The 16,836-nt window shown below is 43.8% G+C and overlaps 1 protein-coding gene across 2 annotated transcripts in view; it reads left to right on the forward strand.

Annotated features, from left to right (window-relative positions):
- The window catches only part of SASH1 (SAM and SH3 domain containing 1), a 155,813-nt gene that overhangs the window by 21,671 nt on the left and 117,306 nt on the right, over window positions 1-16,836 (forward strand). For both annotated transcript variants that reach the window (XM_087817676.1, XM_087817677.1), the window contains exon 2: window positions 13,469-13,597. In XM_087817676.1, coding sequence (XP_087673802.1) covers window positions 13,469-13,597 — 129 coding nt within the window. The remainder of the gene's footprint in view (window positions 1-13,468; window positions 13,598-16,836) is intronic.

The raw sequence follows: 16,836 nt of genomic DNA on the forward strand, positions 1-16,836 counted from the left end.
CCTGGTTTATGGTTTGATGCTCAACTGCTGAGCCACACTGGCTGGGTGAGCCTGGAATCTTAAACGTTGCACCTTACTGGTTCCCCTTCATCCTTGGCAAAAATGGGAAATACACTCAAACAAAACCAAAAGAAAAACCTTTACCAAAATTAGGTAAAATAATTTAATAACAAATAACAGCTTGCTCTTTTGTAGATGGAAGGTGGAGGTGAGGAAGGGGGTGTAAGGACAGATCAAGCGACCTCTCAAATGTCCCCTTCTAGACAAGTATTCTGTGGTCTTTTCAGTGTATCTGGACATCTTTTATTAACAAACTGTGGAATATAGACCAAATCCAGTCCAATTCTGAGGAACAAGTAGGTGATTAACTGTCACTGGATATTTAAAGATAGTCGGCAAGAAGCATATTGCCAGCTGCCTTGTGTTTAGTATCTTTGCCTTGGTTATCTCCTTGAGTGCTGCTGTCAGAATAGCTGCTTCATGGAACTAGATTTTTTAGGAATGGCTAATTCCCTTTCTCCATTTTCTTATACCTATTAATGGTTTTGATGCCACAGATAGGGATGGGAGAGATGAGCCTAAGGTCAGTGAGCTAATGTTTAGGGGAAAAAAAAGTGAGGTTGGAATTAATTGCCTTAACTTTTTAGACATTTTCTTAATTACATCTATGGAAAATTAAATTTTCTGCATTTTTGTCTATAAGTCATGTAAAGCTTCTGTGGCCACGCTTGTCTGTAGAGAGGTGGAGACAAGACCTAGTCTCAGTCCAGGCACAGAGCCGGGACGCGTGTGAGTTCATGGTGCTGGCAAAGTAAGGGACGGCGAGTGGGCGCAGAGCCTTCTACTTACCTTGCTTCCCAGCACACCTGCCTTCTGGGATCCAGGCTGGGGGTGAAGCACCTGCAGGTGGAGAACTGTTACTTTGAATGGCCTTTTGAGAGTCTTTATTTCCTGTATTTATGGCCTGGTTTGCCTTTGGAGGTCAGGCCTTAGTCTGGGATATTCATTAACAGAACCAGTTTTCCCCACTAGTCCCCGTTCATAGCTCTTTCTAAATGCAATACAGACAGATTACTTGCAGTTATCAAGCTAGATCATTTATGATGTGGATATGCAGAATGCCTTGACATAGCCTGCACGCATTTTTACAAATGCCAACACTGCAAATACTTCTTTTCCTATTATGTGAAAATGTTTAAATTGCAAATTACGTAACTGCAAGTTACTTAAGGAAGCACAACATCATCCTACTGTGAATTCAGAAACACTGTCATGTAAAAACCTGTTTCCACTGCCATGTTCTTTCCCTCTCAGACATGCAGACTAGAGCCAGTTCTTTATAAAGGCTTGTCTATGGAGTGAAATCATTTTCTTTTGGTAGTGGCTGTTTTGCAACATGATGCTTACTACCTTTGACTTTCTCACATTTATAAAACTAATAAACTAGGTAAACATAAAAGTGCTAAGTGTTAGAACCGACACCTCTTAGGAGTTTGTTTTTAATAAGCTTATGTAATTAACACCTTGAACTATATGTTCCATTTGTTCCTTTTGAAATCATACAGAGAACAGGATGATACACATACAAAAGGCACCAGCATAGTTAACACTGGCTTTTCAAAGTATGATGAAGTCATGGGTGTTTTAGAAGTTAAAACTTGCCGGTTACTTTTAAGTCTGAGGACTGAGGAGTAGATCTGTTACTTAGAGGAAAATAAATCCAAACATAAGCAGTATATAAAGAGTTTATATTCAGCTCCCAAACAGCCTGAACATAGTGCCTGGCACAGTGCTTGTTGATTGAATGTTTTATTTCTTTCATTCATTCATTCATAAACTTATATTGAGCCTTGTAGGCACTGTCCTAAGCACTCAGAAGTGGACAAAACTTAAAAATATCTCTGTCCTTATGGACCGTATGTTTCAGTTGGAAGAGGGAGACTGAAAAAGACACGAGTAATATGCAAACTCGTTTAAATGGTGCGAAGTGGTAAGGAGAAAGAGAAGGCGGAGGGTGGGTTTGGAGATTGTGTGTGCTGGAGAGGGAGGGTGTGGTGTTAGCTAGGACGTCCCTTGAGAAGAGTGTGTTTGAGTAACCTCTGCAGGAGATGGGCTGATGGGGGGGGGGGGCATTTGGGCAGGGAAGGAGCAAGTTCAAAGGCCAGGCGAGGCTGGTGGGTTTGGAGTGTTAGGGGAGCAACAAGGCAGCCAGTGTGTGTGCAGGGATGCGATGGGCCTTTCAGGTCGTGCGGGGACTGTGGCCTGCACTCTGAGAGCGGAGCCTGAGGAAGGCTCCTGAGCAGAGGGACAGGGTTTGCCTTAGTTCCTAAGAGGACTGCTGTATTTAGAGACTGCACAGGAGGCAGCTCAGTATTTGATTTTCTCGTATCAAGTAGAGTTGTTGAATTGCAGTGCTTCGCGAATGGAAAAACAGGGCCCATCCTGACAGAATCAGCATTAAAAATAAACCAAAACAAAACCAACACCCTAGGTGGCCCTTTAAGAGGCTTGATAGTCCATTTAATTTTATTTGTAGGCTCTCACCCCACAATGTGGCAAGCAATTAAAATAAAACTTTGTTCTAGTCACATCACAGAGAAAAAAGTGAAATTGCCCTTTTATTCAGAGCAATTGAGAAACATAAGAAAGCCTGGGTGGGTGGTAGACATGTTTTTAATTCATTTCCTTTAATGAGATTGTTTCATTGGAGATCCAAGTCCATGGGTAGGAAGAAGGGGATTATGTCCAAGCAAACACTGTCCTGTAAAACTGTTAAAAGAACCGAGATTTGGCTGATGAATAGATAAAAATGTTAATTATTCGATGAAGTGAATTGCTCTTCCAAAAAGTATATATTAGATAGTGAAACATTAGATGTTGTGAAAAAGCCAGTGGTGATGTTACTGAATTCTAAGCTCCTGAGCACATTGGAAAAATGAGTATTTTTATCCTGATTGTCTCAGTGATAATTGGCTCAGTAGAATGACAGGAATTCTTCTTAGATTGTTGCTGTTGTTTCCTTAGATGTAAGATGACTGTGACCCTGTATAGAATGTGGTACACAGCAGACAGTCTCCACTCTCCACTTCCAAGATGTTTTTAATCGATGAGTAAGAGCAGAGCCATGTGCTTAGGGTCTTCTTCCGAGCACTTTCACATTATATTCTTGGCAAACGTGAAAGGCTTTTATGATGAAAATTGAGATCATCTTGAGGGGAAATGATGTAGTTAGGAAAGAACTTTTCTTCCCAAAGAAATTGGAATAAAAGTATGGCCATCGTGTCCTGTATAATATTCTATATGGTTACATCCGTAGGTGGACAGATATGTAGATACAGAAACAGAGAAGACTCAACGTTTGTACCTGGAACAAGAAGAGCAATTTTGTGGGACGGGCATTCTCTAGATCTGATTTTCCTAAATCTGACACTGTAGCTCTGAGTGTGGTACAGGATGGAGCCAACGGGTTTTCCCAGTTCACCCCACATGTGCAAGTGGCCTCTGGGCCCCTCCAGGCAGTGCTTAGTGCGCTGATGGCTATTGTGTGAGTGACCTAGAGACCCAGGAGTCGGTCACAAGACCAAATGTCAGAAGCTAAGTCATGAAATACGTTCAAGGAGGGTTAGGTATGTAACAAAGAGATGTTTTGGAATCGCTTAGTGTTTTTCCAGGGCACTGGGTGAACTGGTTTCTTCCTGACTTTGGAAAGAAACCGCCCAGGTGGTGTCACATGAATGAAGGACCTTACACAGTGTCCAGTAAATAGGGACAAACAGGTTTCCCTGCAGCTCATTGTCGCTCATTCCCGTAAAGGGAATATGCATGTTTCTGTGGCCACAGCATTGCTCCAGTGTTTGCTCTCTGACAACACCCAAACCAGTTGTGCCCGGGTGTGGTTTCCTAATCGTCTCCCCCATGGCAGTTGAACACAGGATTCAACCAGGTGAGTTCCTGGTGTACTCTGTGACTTTTTATATGAGTCTGCCTTTGTTTCAAAACGCTTAATTGCTTTTTCCCTCAGGATGCGAGGAGAATGTGAGACTTTAGCTACCTTAAGCCCATTGCACCAAGGAGCTTTCCCTTTAATTTTTTTGGTGCAAGAAACTTACATCGGATCCCAACAAGATCTGTGACCCACCACATGTTAAGAATTATCAGCATTAAGTGGAAACAGTTAAAAATCAGTAAGTTCTGTACAGAAGAAACCTCAGCCCTGGTTCCCTTCTCTTCCCCCGCCCCCGTCCTACCTGCTGCACCTCTGCACTGACCTTTCAGCCACCTCCAGCAGCTACTCCTCTGGAAACAGGCTGGGCTGTCTCCTGACTCAGAGGAACTACATTTGTTGGCCCTTTTCCCCGGACACCTATTCCCCACCCTCTAACCCAGCTCTTCATGTGTTGTTCCTAATGATGTATTTTGTGCCTGGGTGTCTCACCCAGTGGTCTGAATTACTGTTCTAAGGTTGGTGGAGACAGACCGAGGCTGTAAAGCTCACTGTTAGATGTGAGAAAGCTGGTTGGTGGGTGTATGTCACTGCATCATGACCGAATTAATGCTGTGGCTCCCTCAGGAAGGGGAGAGATCAGCTCTACGACTTCCACTTATAACTATATTTCATTATTCCTTCGTTAACGCATTGATAGATATTTCTCAGGTAATTGCTAAGTGTCAGGAATTTCAGGATGGTGTCAGGTGCTGAGCTGGCAAAAATGAGTAAGACCCAGCTCCAACTTTAAAGTTTCCTGGGGACAACAACGATATAAATAAGCAAAAGTCACTTCTTAAAAATGTCTTAAATTAGAAAATTTCAAATAGTACAAACGTAGAGAGAATACTTTAAAGAATCCGTGTCCCAGCACTACAATTCTCAATCATGGTTGATTTTGTATCATCTGTCCTGCACCCACTTTTCTTCCCTGCGCCCATCACCTTGAAGCAATGAAGACCTTAGGTCATACCATTTGTATGGGGAATGTACGATTTAGACTGATATCCTGGGAAGATCTGTGAGTCAGTAGGGTGAAAGAAGGGTGTTGGTATCAGAAGAAACAGCATGGGTCATGGGGATACTATAGTACTGCATGTGGTGGTTTGATCTCCCCAGAACTAGTGCGTGGCTGGGGAGGTGGAGCCATGGGAGAGAGTCAGAAAGGCAAACAGTTCAGATAAAAGGGCTCTAGTATTGCAGGCAACAGACCAACTTTGTCAAATCTTCACTTGGAGACATTTACAGTTTTCAAGATTTATATTTTACAAGTTACAGTGGGCATGGGCTATAGAGTGGGTTGTAAATGAGATGGGATTGGAGAGAGGGTGAAGAGCTGGGAAGCTTTGTCAGTAGCTGGAAACACTGCTAGGATTAGGATGGACAGACCTGAGACAGGGAGATACTGGAGAAGAATGTTATAATCGTAGATTTATGACACATTATAATAAGCCATATTAGGCTTGGTGACCTCTTTGGGGATAAGGAAATGACTCCGAGAGTCTGGCATGATTGAAACTGGTTGATGGTGATCTCTGGAGTACTGGGATCCAGCATAAAAGTTTGGTGGGGATGGAGAGTTCAGACTGACTGTCTAGGAAGAGTAGACATAGGCATTTGTATGCAGCTAAGGAGGTGCAGAAAGTTCTGAGAGTTATCAAAGTATAATTTCGGGGGTATCCAACTTTTTCAGTACTGGGCCATGTGATCAGTATCCTCAGGTGTGTACATCATGTGAATTTTATTTTTAATTTTTATTTTTAAATCCTCACCCGAAGATATTTTTTATTGCTTTTCAGAGAGAGAGAGAGAGAGAGAGAGGGAGAGAGGGAGAGAGAAACATTGATGTGAGAAAGACACTTTGATTGATTGCCTCCTGCACACTCCCTGACTAGGGCCTGGGATCGAGCATGCAACCGAAGTACCTGCCCTGGTAGAAATCAAACCCTGGACCCTTCAGTCTGCAGGCCGACGCTCTAACCACTGAGCAAGACTGGCTAGGGCAGTCATGTGAATTTTTATTGGTAACACTGTTTAGGTATTACCTGCCAGTTCTTAAAAATGTGGCATTTTGGCAACATCCCCAAGAAAGAATTTAATCAGCACTAGTTCTATAACAGTGAATGGTCATAGGCATGAATCTTGTCAGTTTTGATCAGGACATCAGGACTTCCTTGTCTCACGCAACAGTTGTACTGCCCTTGGGATGGCCTGAGGAAATCCGCTGGTCATTACAGTCCTGACACCTAGTGTTATCTTTCGCACCTCCTAACCCCCTGCTCAGCTGTGGTAGAGTAGAATTTCCTTAACACACCAACTCATATATTGTACAAGCTTTAACACTATACCCAGGGATTTCAGGATTGTTCTGAGATCAATATATTCATTTCCAAATGCCAAAGAATATTATAGATCACTTTACCCCCCCCCAGTCAGATCTTTATTGGTCAAATGCTTGAGAATGTCTGTACACCCAGGACTACATGCCCAAAGCAGCCAGAGAAAGTACAAGTGTGATTCATACTCATCAAAATCTCTGAATTTGGTCTGAAATTGTAACTTCATCCCCACCCAACTAGCTTGTTCTGCTGTTCCTTGCAGATCTGTGGTTCTGTTAAGCTCTGGGCAGTTTGGAAGTGAGAAGTGAGTTCAGTCTCTAATGGCCATCTGCTAAATCCATATGTGCGTTTTGAGTGGGAATCTGGACTTGAACTTTTTAGAACCAATTGTCAATGTTCCATTCTTTCACCCTGGATTTTCAAGATTCTTTAGGGTTCCTGTGAAATGTCTTTTTGAGACATTGATAGCCCAGCAAATTGGATCTTTCAGAGCCTTTAATTCAAAAAAGACCTCTAAATGCACAGTTTAGTAAATCCCTTCTGTGTATGCTAAGCACACAGTTTAGTAAATCCCTTCAACAAGTTTCCATGACTTAACCCCATGACTACATTAAAATAAACTACAGACCATACTTTGCTTTTCTGTCCAGTAATAATAAGCATTCATGTTTCTTGATTTTTATATTGTATACTTAGCACCTAGCACAGTATTTGAAATGTTATGGGTGTTGAGTTTATGTTATCTGAATTAATGTAATATTCCATTAGGTGTTGATGATTTAAGAGCATAATTTTATAGCCTTGATCACTTGCCCTATGTCTCCTGCTTCTGTTGAGAAGAAGCAGGCAGTTACCCTAAAATGAATCTCAAGATAATTGCCCACTGTAGGCTAATGTCAGTGTTCTGAGCATGTTTAAGGTGGGCCAGGCTAAGCTATGATGTTGGTAGGTTAGATGTATTCAATGCTTATAGTATTTCCAACTGAGGATGGGTTTATTGGGAGGGAACCCCATTGTAAATAGAGGAGCATCTGTATCCTTTCTTCTTGGGATATAAACCACCAACATTACCTGCATTGTTTGTGCTGTTCTATGCTGTGCAATGTTGTTTAAACAAATGCTGTTCTCAAATGTCTAAATTTATCTTAAGACCCCGATGGCTTAGTCTCATGTCCACTGAGAAGCCAGAAAGGAATCAGCAGCAGCCCTATATTTTAGACAGAAGGTTGTTGGAGGGTGCTAGGCATTGTGGCGGCTCCTACATGGTGTCACTGATCTGCCGGCTTACCTGGTTGGCTTGAGGCAGCGCCCAGACCCACAGCAAGGCCAGGCCCTGCCAGCTCACCTTCATCTTCTGAGTGTGTGCACAGGTCTAGGGTGAGGAGCTCAAGCTCCTCTTGTAGGTCACTCATGGTTCAGGGTAGGAGGTGATGAGAGATAGATGTGGGTTCCAGCTGTCCTCATGGTCCCAGTGTTCTCATGGGCTCTGTTTTGTTCTTGCTCTTTCACGTCCAGCTTCCTTCATAACTGCCAGCCTGGCCAACCTATCGTGACTTTATGCTCAATAATGGACACAGAGGCAGCAGCCTGTAGGACTGTTTCACCAACTGCCAGTCACCCACAGCAGTTGGGCTTCTCCGATCTGACCTTGACCCATATGACCCTAATGAGTTATGATCTGCAGGGTGAAGACCGCTGCAGTTGCTTATCTATTTGGGAATAGGAAAGAACTTAGAACTTTAAATTTATACTTGTTTTTAAAATGTCCATGTTTGCATGTGTTTTTAATGTAGTTAGTAGTACTAGTTATAAATGGGCATAGTTTATATTAATAAATGCTTATGGTTGTAAGTAGATATAATAGATTCATAAATAATTATCCTGTATTAAGAGATTCCCTACCCTAGTTTTTTTCTGGTATTTTTTCCCAGACCTCTGAAGACCACTGCCTGAGAAGCAGTTGCTGAGGGTGCTGGGAAGGAGGGAGTGGTCAGTATTGCCTGCTGGGAGGCCCTTCCTTTATCAGGAGTGGATTGTTAACTGGAGACCACTGATGCATAAAAGCGGGCCTCATGGGCACCAAGATCATATTTGCCAAAGCAATAATTAGACATAGGCTTTGGCAAGTTCTGGGTGTTTTGGAGAGAAGTAGTGGAAGATGTGAAATCAGACGCCCTCCAGCCACCTGCCCTGTGGGTGTGCCCCTAGGGTCCTCTCCCCACCAGCATGACCTAATTTGTCCCTTTAGAATATGTTTTTGGTTGTTACATGTGAGAAACTTTTTCCTGAGACAAACTGTATTCCCGCTTAGCCATGTGCAGAAATGGTGGGAATGATACTTCAGAGAAAACTATTTGAGGTCAATTATTATGTATTCAGTGGATTCCTCCGAACGATGGGGCAGCATAAGATGATAGAGCTGGTGCAGACAGTGACATCTCATGAATTCAAAGAGGTTGAACAAGGAGACCAGAACTGAAGTCTTATTTACGGCTGTAGCAGTGTCACTCAAAAGGTTGCTAAAAGTGTTCATCACCTCAGAATGTTTAAACAAGCTAAGTAAGAATGAAAACGTGAAGTCGGTCAAGAAATCAATTAGGTTTCACTGTCTTGTAGTGATCTCTTTTAGTGGATTTAACTTGTAGAGGACTTAAATATTTATCTCTCTCCCTCTCGCAAACAACGCTGAGCAGTGTAAACATCACATATAATTTATATTACATCAAATATGTCCTATATGTACTTACTATTATGGGCAGAAAGGGTGGAGACACACTAAGTAAGCCAAGAGTCTCAACTTTGGGCATTTAGAGCAACACACTGAGTTTTCCCTTGAGGTTGTGTCTTTATACATAGCACTTAAGGTAGCAGGACCACAGGCTCATTTGCATTTATTTGCATGTAATCTGCATACAACAGTACAGATTACATTGTGTCTCCCGGTGTCAGAGAAGCGCACCCCCCTCCCCCAAGCCTGTGAAGATGCTCTAAACCAAAAATGACATCTGGGGAAAGAAGAAACAAAAACCACAGAAGTCATGATACAGATGAGGCCTCTGTTCTCACAGTGCTTTTAGTTTTCACATTTTTCAGAGACCGAAGTACACTGGGCTGGAAGTGTGAGAAATGCCGTTCAGTCGGTTGTTGAGGGAACAGTGCTTTGCCTCTTTTCTACTTCATTGGAACAGCAGCCCCCCAGTCTGAACTGTTTGGTACAGCGCCCCTTATCTCTGATCCTGTGCTGGTGTATAAAAGATGGGTGTTTGGTATAAACGTGCGCTGTGGCTTCGTGGGACCATAGAATTTAGTTCAAGTCTGTACTGGGGAACTGGAGGGTCATATGGAAGGATGCTGCGACCTGGCTCTATAAGAAGAAAGGAGAACTTGAATTTTCATCTCTCTCTCTCTCTCTCTCTCTCTCTCTCTCTCTCTCTCTCTCTCTCTCTCTCTCTGTGACACACACGGACACAGGGGTGGGGAAACGCTTGCAAAACAATAATGTAGCACAAAATTTCACAATTTACTTTAAGAAAATTACTTTGAGGAAATAAAGTTTTCCCCCTGTTCCTGAACTTGGACAAATATTGCTTCAGCCTCTAATGCACGAGACCCAAAGAAGAAGTGAAACAGATTAGGCAAGTAATAAACCCTGGAGCAGGAAATCTGAAAGGAAAAAAAGGTTCAAAAGGAGACCATTACAGTGTTTTAAGAACTGTATCTATTATAAGGAATTAGAGGTGATTTAAAGTTGCTATAGTTAGAAGTTTATTTTGTAACACCAGTGCCTCCAGACATTAGCGTTTGTAGGGTGTTGAGTCAGACATGAACTTTACAATCCAAAAAGATGTGTACTAGGTGTGGTGCCATTGAAATACAGCTGCATTATTTAAATTCCCTACAGGTTAATGTTGCAAACATTTTTTGTAGAAGTAAATATTTTTACTAAACAGGCCTGTACTACCTCAAGTAAGAACATGTAAGATAGAAATAAATGATGCAGAGGTTTTCAGATAGTCCCGAAAGAGTGTGGATGGAATGGGGGTGGCAGACAAGACCTACTTTTTAAAAAACATACTTAAATTAATTATTTTGCCTTTCTTGGCATTCAAATCATCAAGACTGATGGAAGTGCTAATTATAGGGACTTAGTGCACATCTGGAGAGCAATTTGGGAAAACATAGAGGCAGCTGAGCCACCCTGTTCTAAATTATCATTTGCTGAGCGCCAAGTGTGGAGTATTGCAGCAGAAGGCAGGTGTAAGATGTTTGCTGTCTTTGGCCTGAGTTAGTTGAACAGCTGCTTTCTTCCTCATGAGCAACATATATATATATTTAAAAAACTTTTGTATTCAAAATAGTACAGATGCCTCCTTTTTTTCCCCATTGACCCCTTCCACCCCTCACCCACTCCCCTAACAGTTACATTTTTGAGGCCCCCAAATTACCAGGCAGTTTCACGTGATTGGGAGTGAGGGCTGAGGAATTAAACTTTTTCACTAGTGGGGAAAAAAGTTTGATCAACAGCTTGGAAACTTTGGAATTAAGTGAACAGTTGTTTTGGAAGGTGTTGCTAGGATATCTGAGAGAGGAGAGAAAAAGGGTGGTGGGGGGGAATAAGTGGAACAAAGCTACATAAATGTTTAACATTTTTTTGGAGTGGCCTCAATTTAGTCCAAGAAAACGGTGGGTTGTGATAAGTTGTACAGTTCATAGAAAGTCTGGTTATTTTTGAGAGAAGCCACAATTCCAGATTGAGTGCCTTGGCTTGGACACAACTCTTAGTGCCCCTGTAAATGAGAGATAGATGGATGGATGGATGGATGGATGGATGGATGGATGGATGGATGGATGTTAATTTCCCTCTTTGCTCAAGATTCTTCCAGGATCTTCTCCTGGTGTTAGCTGAGGTGCGTGAGCTGGGAGAGGACCCTGGGGGGGTGGGGGGAGAACCTGCCACCTTGAGGCTGCTTGTTGCTGTCTGGCTCCTTCTGTCCTCCCAGGTCCCCCCAGTCTGCAGACCTCAGCTCCTCCCTGGACCTGCCGGAGTTGGGGAGGGAGCTGAGGCCAGGCTGGTAAGCTTGAGGCTTATTTTGTAGGATGGGGGATGGGGGTGGCCTGGGCAATTCTCAGGGGAGAGAGACCCTATCAGATCCCTTTTGTAAGGCCACTTTGACGGGTCAGTGGCATTTAGGCAGAGTGCTGGAGACAGGAAAGCCAGTCGGGAGGTTGTAGATTATCGTGGGGTGGCCCGTGTGGCGCCTGCTGTTGAATTGAGGCGCGTCAGGGCAAACCTTAGGATCATGATTTATCATGCTATATTTCAGGAACCTCACGTTCATATTTTCTGGCCTGGCTCCCTCTTTCCCAAGAGTGACTCTGTTTTCGGGCATTTTCCTTGACTGAAGACAGTACAGCAAAGGCTGATAGGGTAGGCTGGTCTCCTCTGTGGATTTCCTCAGAGGCTCCGCGCAGATTCCACCCTGACTGATGTTATTTCCCAATTTACTCGACGGTAAACGTGTGAAGAGCAGGGTGGGCTCCCACCTCTATGCTGTCCATCATCAGCCTTCCCCTCAGACGGTTAAGGAGTGACTTTTTCCCAGACCTGTCCAAATATCTCACTGGTTTTTTAAGAGCCCTTCTCATTCCTAGCTCTGTCCTGGGGACTTGGAGGCAATTCCTGCAAACGTAGAACATTTTACTGGTGGGAAAGGAAGAATATTTTCTAAAAATTCATTGCTTTCAATTTCTGCTTCTCTGCTTAGTTCTGTAAAATTGGCGAATGCAGAAGTGGGGCAGAGATGGTAACTTGCCCTGACTCAGGCCTCCCGACCCGGCCCTCAAGGTCTTCTGCACAGAGGCCTTTGGAGAGCTCTTAATCCCCAAACCTCGATCGCATCTAAGCGTGCTTCTCAGCAACGGACACGTTTCGCTGTGCATGTTGTGCCAACGATAATTATGCGAGGGGACTGGCCAGAGGGCTGTAAGATAGTAAGGGAGTGCGTGTCTTTCAGGTTGCCCAAAAGTTGTATTTTCTTGGTTGTCTTGGTAAAATTGTTTTCTTTGGTTGTCTCGGTAGAGTCGTTTACTCATACCAAAGAAAGGACGCGTTGGGAAGTCAAAAGGGGGACGGGAGACCTTTCCCTGAATGAATGAGTGGCTAGAAAAAATGGCATAACTTAGAAATGGATGCAGCATTTCTGTCATCTTATATGTTTGTGTTCAGACTGTATTTAGGATTCAGCTCCCCTGAAGGAAGACTGTAGTCCGAAACATTATCCTGTAGTGACTGTTGTTAGCTGAATAGATTGTGAGCACTTCCTTTGCTCCAGAACTGTTTCATGTTACTGCATTGCTCCTCACTGTGAGAGAGTTACTGTTGCCAGAGCTTAGGAACCTGCCTAAGGTCACTGACCCACAAGTGGCAGCGAGCTGGGCATGAACTCAGCAGTGTGGGCTCCAGGGCAGCTTCTGGGCACTTTCCTCAGTAAAGAGACATGTGATTTCTCATTTATTAGGTGAAACTGTAATGCGTACTTTTGCATCTGGACTTGGGAATGACTCCACTTTTCTGAGGGTCTCAAGGGAGGGAGAGGATGGTTCAGGTTTGTCCCAGGTGCAGCGTTCTCTCGGGTTCCAGTCAGCATTTTGGGGAGTGGTGTCCTGGTATCGGATTTCACAGAAGTTGCCCAGGAGGTTCTGATGCAGCCATGGGCCCGATTGGGCTTTAGGGAGCCTCCTACTGACACAGGGCCTCTGCTGAAGGGGCTTCCCTGGGGGTTTCTTAGCCATGCTGAGCAGGCAGGGGTGTGGGTTCACTGTGGCCTTGGTCTCGCACGGCCCCAGGCTGGAGGCCTGGCCTCTTTTCTCTTCAGTCCTGCCGTCCTGGGGCTGTCGCTCAACTTCTTTGAGCTACCGTTTGTCCCTCTATAAGTGAGGAAATGGGTCCTGTACCCAGGGGCTGTCCTGACGTTAGGAGATGTCACATGTGAAGCTTTACCAAACACATGTTCACCAGCTAGTAAACATCAGCTATTACTGAAAACACTGTGGAGGGGGAGGCGACATGGCGCCGGGCTTTTGCAGGTGGACTGACCGCCTTTGTTATTTTCCTGTCTCTTCCTCCCACCCTCCTCACCCTCAGGACGGCTCCCTGGGCAACATCGATGACCTGGCGCAACAGTATGCAGATTACTACAATACCTACTTCTCCGACGTGTGCGAAAGGATGGAGGAGCTGCGCAAACGGCGGGTTTCCCAGGACCTGGACGCGGTGAGTGCGCGGCGCTGGGAGGTGCTCCTGCCCTGCTCCCGCCCAGCACCCCGCTGTGGGCCTTCTGCTGGTCTTGTCCCTCCCTCCCTCCCTCCCTCCCTCCCTCCCTCCCCCCCCCCCCTCCCTCCCTCCCTCCCTCCCTCCCTCCCTCCCTCCCTTCCTTCCTTCCTTCCTTCCTTCCTTCCTTCCTTCCTTCCTTCCTTCCTTCCTTCCTTCCTTCCTTCCTTCCTTCCTTCTCTTCCTCTGCCTGTTCTTCTAGAAACAAAATAAGATTTAAAGAATCAAGAAACCACCTTCATCTCCCTCCTAGCAATAACCACGTTGGTGCTTCAGCAGATATCTGCTCGGAGGTTGTCTGGGCATTTTCATATCAGCAATGTAATTCTTGCTTTTTTCCATAACATTTTATTATAGTTCCTCCATGTCATTAAGACCTCTATAATCACCATTTTTCATGACTACGGTCTCGTCTCTCACTCAGGTGTGTGTAATCCGTTTGGCTGGTTTGCGAAGATTTTTTATGTGTGTGATTAGTGGAGCATTTGAACTTGTATGTGATGAATGGTAACCGAACAGCTTAGGTCCTCCCTAGGTAGATAATCTCTGTGTGTGCTAGTGTGTCCATGCTGTGCATTTATTATGAAGTATCTTACTGAAACTTCTGCATTACCAGTTGAAATTTGCCGTATATGTTGTACTTGAATTCATCTGGTTCAGTGCTTTTCAAATTGTTTCGTTTCGCTGTGGTGACCTTAAGACCACTTCAGGAACAGGAGACAGACAAAGAGGCTAAACCATCCATGGCCTTCTCATGTGGACCACCTCCATTTTCACCATCTTTTTATGTATATTGGGGGACTATGTGGATCTATTTTAAAACAGATCTTTGAAATGTGAATCTTAAAGAAAAAAAGCTTGAAAACTGCTAATTCAGTGGAATCCTTTAAAAAAAAATGTTTTTGATAAATCTACTTAGAGTTGGGATAAAAAAAAACCAGTAAGAAACTAGGAACAGATCATTCTTTTATTAATTCATTTTATGTTATAAAGGACCTGTTACATAAGGGACCCAACAAGTGGTTTAGGCTTCCCTGCTGTGTATCCTATAAGCAGACATGATCCACTTCCACCCGAGTAAGAGGTTGGCCTTCTTATGCGCTTTAATTTCTTTTCTTAACTTGGGTCAGGAGTAACATATCATGACTGTCAAATAATTATTGATTCTTTTTCGCTCACTGACTTAGAAGTTGGCAGGGGTGGGAGTTGGTATAATAGAGCCAATTGAAGCTTGAGAAGCATCAGTTGGGGGCAGCTGGGAGCCTGACACCGTGGCCCAGGCAGACACGTGGGCGTCTTTGTTGCCAACGGCTTCTTTCCTATAACTTTCCTTCCTCCTGGCTTGTGTGAACTGCAGGGTTACTTTATTTCTTTCCTTTAAAGAAAGTAATGCCGTGTGGCAAAAAGACTCCTCTGCTTCGTTAAAATTAATTAGGCTCTCCTGTTGGGGCATAGTTAATGAAAAAAGACTTTCCTTTAGGCAAGATTGTAGCAGAACTTAAATACTGCACTGAATTCTTGAATGTTGCAAGTTTGACCTTGACTTACAGTCTGGTAGCATACTTTGTGGCCTCGGATATTTCACAGTACAAGGAAATGAAGGCCAGAATTGGTAGATGATCCTTGATACGACACTGAACTGCTCTCCCCGGAATTCTACCTGGTTAAGAGTTAGGGTTACCGTCATCATCCCACGGTGTTTGGGAACCTCAGAAGGCAGCTTCTAGGTGGGAAAGGAAGCTTGCCTGGTGTTGGGGTAATGAACTCCTCCCCATTTAGACAGATGGGCCTAATTTGGTGCTCTCCGTTCCAGAGCTGCAAAAGGCGGTCTGGGGAGGGAAAACACCACATGAGCTTAATTAGTTATCAAAGGTGCTAGAATGTGGTGGTGGGTAAAATTGATGGGAGCTCATTCGAGCCAGGCTGGAAACTGTTCATTTTTTAAACTGTAGTTAGTGAGAAAATAAGATTTCCAATAGACATATTCCAGTTCTCTATGAGATTCCAGGCAAGTTGCAGCGGCCAAGGGTAAGTCTCTAACTGGAGGGGACTAGGGTGGGTTCCCTGTGTCTCACAAGTCATTCACAAGGCCCCATAGTCTAGATGTCCATATTAGATGGTTTCAAGATTATCATTCCATTCAGGCATGAACCTAACACTGGCAACGTAGTAAAGTTCCCTCTCGAGGTCATGAGGTCATTACAGACTAAGTCCTGATGGGAACTCGGTTTTCTTGAAAAGCTGTAACTTTCAGTCTATAATGCTCCCTTTTATTGCATCAGATTTTACCTGTATTTCTAGACCCTGAGTTCTGCCTTCGGACAGTATAGACAAACTTCTTTCCTGTTCGGCAATTGGAGCAGCTTCAGGTCTGAGGATCTGCAGCTTAATTCTTTCTTTCTGTGCTAGTGAACAGCCCCATCAAAGCTGAATGTGAGATTTCTTGGAGAAGAAATGATCCATCCAAAGCCCTAAGAGGAAATAGTAACATATCAGGAGCCTGAAACATTTTATAGGGAAAAAAGTAGCATTAACTTTGTTTTACCTGCTGTAGAAGAAGTTATGTAGAGGCAGCCATGAGTACAGAGAGTCTGGGGTGATGGGGTAAGTTGGTTTTTATGACTTTGTTTTATTTTTAGATCCTGTGGATGAGGGAATATTTAGTAGACAGACTAGATACTTAAATATTTGTGTTTTGGCTTTGAAAAGTCCAAAAATGCATTGTCCTTAAGAGCTAAGTGCATGTCAGCTGGAGAACAAACAAACCAAAAAGACAGCCTTCCCACAGAGATGCTTGACTTAACCCTGAAAAAGAAAAGGTTTTGATGATTATGTTAGTAATTAACTTTCTGGACTGGATAGCAAGCTACTTTTCCAGTACCTCATCTCCCCGCTCCTGACTGGCATAAAGCACTTACTTGATAGAGTGTTTTTAGGACCATTTAGTTTAGATGAAGGCAGCAGAGTACAGATGGGTGAAAATTCAACAGTATAAACAGGAATTATAATATAAATTGATAACTGTGGTGAGAGTTTTTATTTAGCACCGAATGGGCCCTACAGGAAGGTGCGTTTGGACGGCAGCCGTGGCCTGTGCTGGGGATTAGATCATTAGTGCTGTGAACAGCAGGGAATCTGCCCATATTTCCACACATTTGGCACGTGCCTGAGCACCGTGTGTT

Source organism: Miniopterus natalensis, chromosome 5 (assembly GCF_054644295.1).
Source record: "Miniopterus natalensis isolate mMinNat1 chromosome 5, mMinNat1.hap1, whole genome shotgun sequence".
NCBI classification, from domain to species: Eukaryota; Metazoa; Chordata; class Mammalia; order Chiroptera; family Miniopteridae; genus Miniopterus; species Miniopterus natalensis.